The 10,798-nt window shown below is 34.3% G+C and overlaps 1 protein-coding gene and 1 pseudogene across 1 annotated transcript; both read right to left on the reverse strand.

Moving 5' to 3' along the window:
* Window positions 1–362: 362 nt before the first annotated feature.
* Window positions 363–1,814, reverse strand: LOC113562547 (translation initiation factor IF-2, chloroplastic-like). The gene is made up of 3 exons (XM_026972256.1): window positions 1,113–1,814; window positions 831–1,016; window positions 363–517 (listed from the first exon to the last, which is right to left on the reverse strand). Exons 1-3 carry the CDS (start codon window positions 1,225–1,227, stop codon window positions 408–410), a joined length of 411 nt encoding a protein of 136 aa, XP_026828057.1. The 5' UTR covers window positions 1,228–1,814; the 3' UTR covers window positions 363–407.
* Window positions 1,815–1,947: 133 nt separating this feature from the next.
* On the reverse strand, window positions 1,948–4,501 carry LOC113562548 (annotated as a pseudogene).
* Window positions 4,502–10,798: the final 6,297 nt, after the last annotated feature.

The following is a 10,798-nucleotide window of genomic DNA, read 5'->3' on the forward strand; positions in this document are numbered from 1 at the left end:
CTATTTATCACCTTATTAAGGATTTATATGGCACATTAATAGTACGATTATTGAGTAATATACTGAGTAATATTACTAATAAGTAAATGCAGCTTTCACAGTTATATAGATAAATCAATACAATGTAAGATACATATACAATATGTATAATGCTGAAACAAATGTATTACGTTTATCTGTATATAAATAATAGTTACATTAACAATTTGTTCGTTATCACGACGTGATCAACTTGAACACAGGAGCATCGATAATCGTTTTGTTAGAAGATAATAGACAGGATGAAGAGAGCGAGATTACTGCAACGTAAAGAGAAAGATCAGGAATGGCGATAGGGTATTAATAAATAAAGAAAACATATATATAATATATTTGGATTTATTGTTTATTAAAATATTAAAAATATATTAAAAATGAAAATATTGTATGTTCACGACGCGCCCGCCACGGCCGCCACGTCCGCCGCGCCCTCCACGTCCGCCACGCCACGGATGGCGGCCAGCACGTCTCCATCGTTCTGAAACAAACAATTGATATTAATATATGTAGATATATAGATTGATATAGATGAGTGCCGGGATTTAGTTGCACATTTCTAACCTATTTCGTTGTCAACTCCCACTGTCCCCCTCTTGCCGCGTATTGTAATTGTATATTTCTAATCTAGCGGCATGTATCTTGTTTATGTTTATTAGCGTCCGGTACCTCGTTTCTATGATACGCGCGGTAAGAGGGGGATAGTGGGAGTTGACAACGAAATAGGTTAGAAATGTGCAACTAAATCCCGGCAATGATATAGATTGATATATATATATTTTTTATATATTTACTCGGTAAAATCTTCCCGTCCGGTGTCATTCGAACCGGGGCCGCTGTTCCCATTAACACAGGCGGTGGTAACTGCGGTGGTAGCGGCGGTGGCAGCGGTGGTGGTACAGGCGCCTGTATTAATGGGTCCGCCTGTGTTAATGGGAACATCGGCGAAATAGGCGAATCCACCATTTCAACGTCGATAGCTGCAACAAAATACATATATATTGTGTGTGTGTGTGTGTGAATAAATGTACAATAAATAAATATTTTATAAAATATAATGTATGATATCAACTCACGTCCTTTGTCCATGGCTCTCTCTTTCAATATGGTCGCTTCGTCTTCTAGCTGCGGCGTTACGGCAACGGATCGTAAGGCAATTGTTTCTTTCTGGCGCATTTTCACATATTGCATCCTAATTAACCAATAGCCCCCGGGCACCGCGGACGTGGGGGGCGCGGCGTGCGCGTCATTAATATTAAATACTTTATACAAAACCCACAAATAAATATATTATATTCTATCGAGACACGGTAATGTCTCGCACCAATATTATATATTTTTTATTAATACCCTATCACCATTCCTGGCGAAGAAGAAGCCTAATAGTGAATGAGCGCGTTTTTCTATTTTGAGAAGTTCTATTAATTTTCTTTCTCTTTACGTTGCAGTAATCTCGCTCTCTTCATCCTGTCTATTATCTTCTAACAAAACGATTATCGATGCTCCTGTGTTCAAGTTGATCACGTCGTGATAACGAACAAATTGTTAATGTAACTATTATTTATATACAGATAAACGTAATACATTTGTTTCAGCATTATACATATTGTATATGTATCTTACATTGTATTGATTTATCTATATAACTGTGAAAGCTGCATTTACTTATTAGTAATATTACTCAGTATATTACTCAATAATCGTACTATTAATGTGCCATATAAATCCTTAATAAGGTGATAAATAGGCTCATCCCTTTCTTCAATATACTAATCTAACAAGTGACCACTCATCCAAAGTATCTGGAATAGCCATACAATCATGTGGAGGAAAGATTAGCATGCATGAGATATCCTTTTGTTATATTATAAAAAATAAACTTACACTTTTCTATAAAACTGTACTTTTTCTATTGCTTTAAATGATCTTTATTACGATTGACTGAGCTATCAGAAAGTGAATGAGAATTACATTTTAAATAACACAACTTTAATATACCCTAACTCATAATACATATATTGATTATTAGACATTATAAAGATGATTCAGGATCCTCTTCTTTTATTAAATCTTAAACAACTATTCATAGACATTTATATCTAAAGTACAAATCGAGTATTTTTCAAAAGTAAGTGAAGTAAGTGTGTAAATACAATCATTTTCGAAGGTATGCGATATATTATGGAGATATTATGGACGATATGAAGGACTTCTGACATGTAGGGATTGGTGGGATAGGCCTGAGAACTTGGACCGACTCGGATGAATTGGTGAATCCGGTTTGTACGGAATCCTGGAAGCATTCATCGTTAAAGATTCAAGAATAGAATAGTAGAACGACTCACACGTTAAATGAATTATTGAGCTTACAGCAGACTCGGCTTCTCGATTAGCCAATTTCTGCAGTGTCGCAGGAGAGGATGCAAATCGGTTAGTTAAGTTCGTTAAGGAATAAGCGTGTCGAAACGACGTTCTGTTTACTGTGTCCAGCCTTGTGACGGAGTCAGGGGCGCGCATTGTTTGTCTAAAGTCTCTTAATTCCTGTATATAATCGCGTGATTTGGTTAAACAATATTATCGATACGTTATTACGTTAGTCCTGCATGTTAAAAGCATGTTAAATCAACTACACTTATACATGATATATGAAAATGATCACACGATTTGAAAAAATCTCATCTCAAGATCTTTAATTTCGTCGATGGATACGAATCTTGGTACGCTTTAGTCAGAAGTTCAAGAGCCTTTCTGTGAAACCTCAGTTCGATGGTGACGAAATCCAATAGTACAGATTTCAAATCGTGCAGCTTTCGTCGCTCGAACGAGTTGATCTGCTCCTCCAATCCCTTGACCACTTGGGACATCTCAACGGATGCTTTCATCAGTTCAGACTCGGCTTGTGACTAATTGTAACAAGAGATACTTGAGTAACATAGTTATATTAGTTTGAAATGATTTCATCAATATATTTATTGCGCGATTTTATTTATCGTCTAAATGATTTTTCGATTTACAATTACGAAAGCCATGGAATTAATGAAATCACGATTGAAATTAAGTGATGCTTGTAAAATGAGGTTTTAATTATAAGGATACTACCATTTGACGATTCCTAGGGTTTCTTTCTCGAACTTTGTCCAATTGCCTTCGTTCTGTGAATTCTCTATCGCGTGCTGCGAAGGTATTTTTTACATCATCGCGCGCATGCTTGCAAATCATTGCGTACTGTGAAGGAGGCGCACTTACTTTGGTGTCCAATCTTTGCACTTCTGCATCTCTAAAATTAATAATTTCGAAGGTGAAAAAATTAAAATGATGTTGAAGCATAATGTTGCACTTTATCAGCATGTTGAAAGGTAAATTTTATATTTAATATAGAAAGACAATGAATAGTTTATTTGTCCGAGTAAATAAATTTAAATTGAGCTAAATTTGTTAATTATTTGCAGACATTATTTGCGTGAAAGATATGTAATTTAAAGAATCGTTTTTACCTACTATAATCACCGACGACTGATAACGTTGCTGAAAAGTTCGCCAATCCAGTACTCATGGATCGATTTATAGTTTTCGAATCACCATAGACCTGTATTACTTTTGCAAACTCGTCACTTTTATCGCGCAGTCTGAAAATAATATTGCTGGTGAATAATAAACGGAAATGAGGTTTTACGTCGAAGCGATAGCGAGTGAAGGGTCCGTGTGTATCGCTGAGGAAAAATAATCGATAGAGTTAGCTGGTTATCACCTGGCCGCTTTCCTGGTAAACGCTGCAAATATCGTGCATAGTTTAGCGAAGTGCTTCTCCACGCCTGTTATACGATCCTGTACAAATTTCGCCTCCTGCTCACTGAAAACAAAATAGATTTATTCAAACGACTCACCATTCACGATCTGTCATAATATCGCGAGACTAAAGTCGGATGCTCGACTGATTTTATTCTTCAACTTACTACACGCTATTCTGGGAGCGCACTCGAAGCATTTTCCCCTCCGTGAAAGGATTTCGTAAAGTATTCAGTGAATGAACTTACAGCGACAGATTATTTCTCTACAATAATCTCTCGCGAAACTAGAAACGGTTCTGGTAATTTTTTTTCTCGTCTATGTGCGAGACATATTTCGACCAATTGTCCTGGCTGCAAAAGTACAAAACCGTATATAGAAAATTAGAATGTCTAAATTATGTCAAGAATGTCAAAATGAAATTGTTGTCATTAACGGAAAGTGCGATTGAATCAAAGAGAACTCGAGTAAACACGCGTGATTTACTTGGGCCGGTCAAACACTTTTATTTTACTTCTCTAATATTATTAAATAATACTAATAATCAGAATAAAATGTATAGGTTACTTACATTGTATTCAATTTCACTTAATGGAATAGGTTATTTAACGACGAACTAAAACAATAACACTTCCTCGGCTGCGGTCGGATCTCCCGCCTGAGTCTTCCTTCACATTCTCACTCAACTTCTTTTACTACACATCGCAACGACCGCAACGTCATTCTGTCTTTATTCCTCACTGAACATTGAATAAAGATAGAATGACGTTGCGGTCGTTGCGAGCGTCAAGTGGAACACAGCCACAATGCAGTACAATATACTATTTGATTGGTGCGAGACACTGCTGTGTCTCTTGATACGCGTATCAAACGATCGGTGTAACTAGGTCATTATCATGGTCTATGACTTACGTCAAATGGGTTTGATACATCGACCGTCAGTGACTGGTGTCTACGCCTGTCTCGAATTTGCATCGTAGCAACATTTTACGCAGTTAGCTATAGAAGGAAGGAAGATATTATCAAAATACGGACCGTCAAAATAAGAACCGAGAAAAGGTTAATTTAGGTATGTCGAGATATAATAAAAGTGTTTTAATTTTTCTTGTACGTGCATTAGTCGCTCGAGTAATCAGAATTTGTGGATATTTTAATGGTGCAAAGTAAGTGGTATGTTTGCTCGAATTTGCTCATAACAATTGCTCGTGTCGCATTTCCTCGGTAATTATTTTCTGTAAAATTTCTTAGTGTACGAATACTTTTGATTTCAAGATTCTCTTTTTGAAACAATGCCATCTTATTAGGCCGGTATTCATAGTCGCATCTTATATTATATTTAACACCGTCTTAAGTTTATCTGCAGATGCTGTATAGATCATTTCATTGGCTACGGAGTATCTGAAGATACACTTAAGATGGTCTTAAATATAAGATTCGACTATGAATACCGGCCTTAGTATGCGAATCATGAGATGTTCTTATTATTAGTTATATAGTTTAAAAATGTTTTGTTTCAGGTTACGTTGGTTATATTTAAGTGTTTTTTTTCTTTTTTTCTCTTTTCTATTTTTCTTTCTCTTTTTCTATTTCTATTTCTTTCTATTTTTACATTTTATTTCATTTACTCTCTCTCTCTCTCTCTCGCTCGCTCTGTATACATTCCCTTTCCTTTTCTTTATCTCTATTCTTTCTCATTTTTTTTCATTTTATTTATTTTTAAGTTAAGGTCGCTTTGCACCCGTATATATACAAGGATCGCTTTGCGCCCGTATCTATACAAGGATACAAGGTCGCTTTGCGCCCATACAAGGTTGGTGAGAATAAAAGAAGTGTTGCATAGTTGCAAAAAAATTTGTAAAAGGATTTACAACGTCTCTAAAAGCAAGGGACATTATTTTCATGCCTGCAGAAAAAGATATAATTACCAGAGGCGAATGGCTTAGCGATACACATAAATAATTTCCAACGACTTTTAGAAAGTTGTTCAGATTATAGACCTGTTGATACAGTGCTAATACAGCATCCTGATTCAATAGAACCCATACCGAGAAAGAGAAAGCATATCCAGGTACTACATAGTTCGTTGGGAGGAGAACATTGGGTATGTAGTTATTATGATACAAAAAACATATGTATTTACGATTCTTTAAATAATAAAATGTTACATGAGCATCATAAACAATTCTTGACGAAATTATTCCCAACACATGACTTTATCAAGTATCCTGTCAAATTTCCTACTGTGCAAAGTCAACCCAACGGTAGTGATTGCGGTGTTTTCGCAATAGCTTTTGCAGTTTCATTGTTATTTAACATCAAACCAGAAAAAGTAAGGTATGATCACAGCTTAATGCGTTTGCATTTAATAAAAATTTTTGAGACAAATATTATTGAGCATTTTCCTCAATATTTAAACTATGGCGTTCCTCAGAAAGTGCTTCCATTAGCAGTGGTAAGAGCAAGACAAGTTGAAGCGGTCCGTATACGTATAAAACGTCAATATGAAAAGGAATATGACATATTGAATCAAGTAAAAGAAACTCAAAATTCTCAGCAATGTATGCATAATTTGGAAAAGAATCATGCTAAGAGGAATAAACAGCGGCGTCGATATGAACAGGATTTAGAAAATAATCGTGCTGAAAAGCGGCGTCGGTATGACAAGAATTTAGTAAAAGAACGTGCGCAAAAACGAAAACGTTATTTCATAAATTCTGAACGTGAACGAGAAAGACAAAAAGAATTATCTTCTGATCGTAAGTGGCTTTATAATAAACGATATTATCAGAAAAGAAAGTCTAATTCGATACTTGAGAATAGAAATAAAAATTATGTTACCGAAAATATTTGTAAAAAATATGTCAAAATTCGAGCGAGGAATTTTATAAAAATTCGCGATTCTCCGGAAGTATTCGTAAAAAATATTTTAGACAAGCTCAATATTACAGATTGCAGCAAAGGTTATATTGAAAAACGATTAGAAGTTGAAAAAGTCATACGCTGGTGTATGCATCTAAGAGACTGTAATATTCGTAATATATATAAAATGTTAACTCTGCTTAAAAACAAATCAGAAACATGTTTGACTGTTGCAGAATGTTCTACAGTTGATGACAAATTATGTGCACTATGTGGCATATCTAGACATACAGCTTCGTCCGAAAATTATTTTGTTGATTCGATTTATCACGATATAATTTCATCTGAAGTCAATATAAGGGAGCATCTAATAATAAATATGAAAGGACAGACTGAAAATATATTACCCTTGATGGAGGGAAGGGCAAAAAAATCGTGGTTGTGCAATTCTTTATGTAAAATTAACGATCCGCTTCTAATTGATCGATATCAAAAATTTTTAGAAGCTATAAATATATGTACTTTAAAGAACGTATCAAAACTCATGCACAATATTTATGAATGTACCGTGAAAACTTCAAATGATAAATTAGGCCATACGCATAGCTATTATATTGATTTAAATCTTTATAAAGCGATGTCAGTTCCAATGCAGTTATTATCGCCTCATTTCCCAAAGTAAGAAATATTAAACGTTTAATGTATCAACTTAAGAATTTTTATCAAAAATTGTTGTATTTGGACGAAGCATTATATTCTGCTGATTTGAATATATTAAATGAAATTGTAACTTCAGCACAAGAAAAAGTAGATATGTACAAGCATCAGCAAACTGAAATAATTTTGAGTGATGATGATATTATTTCTAAATATCATAATGCATTTACGGTTTTGAAAAAACGTTCACTGGACACACCGCGGTATATTTGTATATCGTGTGAGAGACTTTGTTATAAAAGAAGTGTTTCTAAACTTAGTGAATGTAAAAAAGCACGAACTAATTCAATTTGGAAAAATTTGATGGCATATGTAGAACAACAAAAAATCAATCCGCAATATATATGTCATTATTGTGATCGGAAATTTCGTAGCGGTTTGATGCCTGCTTACTGCATTCTAAATAATTTCTCTGTAAATGATGTACCTGAGGTAATATCGTCTCTTCATGATTTTGAGAAGTTGCTTTTACAAAGAGCTAAAGCTTTTCAAACTGTTGTTAAAATGGGAACAGTTATTAATAAAAAAATACCTGAAAGACAAAAGATACAAAAAGTTAAAGGTAGAACATTTCATTTACCACTTCCTTTACAACAGACTTTAAATAAATTATGTTCTAACACTGATCCAATAAACCTAAATCACGAATTCATTTTACTTCGAAATGGTCCAACTAAATCAAAAATTATCTGGGAAGATTTAGTGGATATTAAAAAAGTATTTGAAGCTCTAATATGGTTGAAAAATAATAATCCATTATATTCTAAAATTGTACTGCCCGAAACTCACGATAAACTATTTTTAGGGAATTTGGATAATGTAGAATTTGAAATGCAAGAAACAGAAAATGCTATAGAAACAGAAAATGATGTAGAAACAGAAAATGATGTCGAAGTTACATTACATGACCAACGTAAGGCAATGCTGACTCAAAAAGATAAAGATGATAGTTATTACGAACAGTTTACTATAGTTCCTCTACATGCAAATAAAGAAAATCAAACTGCGAGTACCTTATATCAAGTGTTACCAATTCAGGATTCACCCTTGGATAATCGGGAAAAAAATTTGGATTTGATGTGTTTTCCAGATTTATTCCCACTTGGTTGTAATGGCGAATGTGATGAAACTAGACCGGTGAAACTTCAGGAACATGAATATGTTAAATGTCGTTTTACGTCTAGGCATCCACAATTTAGAGTAAATCAACAATACTTGTTTTATGAGTTAAATAAGGCGATTATTCGTCAGTTAAGTCGTGGAATTTACCATCAACTGAATATAACTAATCCACGGATTCGTTACACGGCTGCGGAATATTTAGAGGCTATGTCGAAAGAAATTTTGGAATCCGACTTAAATACAATGTTTTCTTCACTTCGAAATACGGAACAATATTGGCGTAGACCGAGAAGTGATTTGTCTTGTATGACATAACATTACGGACCTGCGACATGGTTTCTAACGTTAAGTTCTAGTGAATGGCTATGGGACGATTTAGGTGAATATATTCGTGAAGTCAATGGATGGCAAAACTCTTCATTGAGTACCAGTGCACTTGTTGCTAAAGATCCTGTATCAACGTCGCGATTTCTTGATAATAAATTTCGGGCAATGCTTGATTTTATTTGTTCCAAAGATTGTCCGATCGGTGAAGTAACACACTATTTTTTGTGACGAGAATATCAAGGTAGAGGTATACAACATTTCCATTTACTAATTTGGATTAAAGATGCACCGATTTTCGGTGAATCTTCTATTCAAGAAGTGTCTGAATTTATTTCAAAATACATAAGCTGCAAACTGCCAGATAAAAATATTTTGCCATTATTGTACAGATGCGTTGATACGCATCAACGACACAAACATAATGATTATTGTCTACGTTCTAAAAAAGTAGGACGTAAAGTTGTTCGTAGGTGTCGGTTTGGATTTCCTCGTCCCGTTACTGAAACAGTAAATATGAGAGATGTGCCAACTGCAATAGCAGGTAGAAAACAATTAAAACATAAAAGCAAATTGTACGATCTTCCTCGAAAAAATAATGAAGTCGATATTAATGATTATAATCCTGCTACTCTTACTGCATGGGAAGGAAATATGGATATACAATTTATTGGTAAAAAATCGACATTGCTCACTTGGTACGTTACCAAATATTTGAATAAAACAGCGAAAAGTGAGTTATCTGATTTTGATCTTGCCAATTGTAAGAATAATAAAAATAAATCATTGGCAAGTGTTCTATGGAATTTTGGTTTACGATCCATAAGCAATAGAGAATGTGAAGCTCTTGAAGCTGCTGATACGTTGCTAGGTATTCCTTTATATGGGACTGATCGAAATACGACGATTAAATGGTTAGATGTTAATGTAATACGGCAGAGGAAATTAAAAAATCGTAAAGAAATTGAAGCTCTTGATGGTGAATCTACAGATATATTTCATCCATCTTTAGTAGATAATTATTATCCGAATAGACCGGAAGAATTAGAATCTGTGTCTCTTTATGAATTCGCACAATGGTATGATATCACGACAATCGAACCGCGAAATAATATTATTGAATACTATAAAATAGATAATAGTCATTACCTTAAACGGCGTCAACGTGGATGTCTTATTAATCATTATAAATATAATGTTAATAATCGACCGGAAGAATATTTCTTTTCATTACTGCTTATGTTTAAACCATGGCGGAAATTAGAGGATCTTAGAGATAGTTGTGATACTTATGCGGAATCATTTCATAAAGTAAAACTGCATCTTACGGAGGCATTGCAATACCATGAAAAGCTAGAAGAATTAAAAAAAGCATTTGAAACTGCGCAAGAGTTAGTTCGGCAATTACTAGATGAAGAATTACAAAAAACGTGTCTCAGGATGACCCTGACAATCCGATAGGCGTTCAAAATATAGAAGCTGGTGAAGCAATGCAAGATTTTAGAGATCTTGGTAATAAAATAGACGAGAAAATTAATGTGTCTCAAATGATAGCACAATTAAATACGGATCAAAAAGGACATTCGATAGAGTCATTGATACTATAAGGTCAGATAATTCGATATTACGATTGTATATTAGCGGAGAAGGTGGAACTGGAAAGAGTTTCTTAATTAAAACAATTAAGTGTTGGATAAAACAATATCTCAATAAAGATACCGCTATAGCGGCACCTACTGGCATAGCAGCATTTAATGTAGACGGTTTGACAGTTCATAGATTGCTTCAATTACCTGTTGAACATGGTCTTACTCCAAACTATAAACAATTGTCTGATCATGTGTTAAAAGTTTTACGAGCAGATCTCAAGGATGTTGTTCTTTTTGTGATTGATGAAGTGTCAATGATATCTAATTTGACTTTAATGTATATACATCTTCGATTGTCTGAAATA

The sequence above is a fragment of the Ooceraea biroi genome, chromosome 9 (genome assembly GCF_003672135.1).
Source record: "Ooceraea biroi isolate clonal line C1 chromosome 9, Obir_v5.4, whole genome shotgun sequence".
Taxonomy (NCBI): Eukaryota; Metazoa; Arthropoda; class Insecta; order Hymenoptera; family Formicidae; genus Ooceraea; species Ooceraea biroi.

Coding starts and splice junctions, on each gene's coding strand:
- LOC113562547 (XM_026972256.1), bottom strand. CDS start 1,227: ATGCAATATGTGAAAATGCGCCAGAAAGAAACAATTGCCTTACGATCC. Junction 1,017..1,112: donor GAGAGCCATGGACAAAGGAC/GTGAGTTGATAT, acceptor ATTTTGTTGCAG/CTATCGACGTTGAAATGGTG. Junction 518..830: donor GGACGGGAAGATTTTACCGA/GTAAATATATAA, acceptor TGTTTGTTTCAG/AACGATGGAGACGTGCTGGC.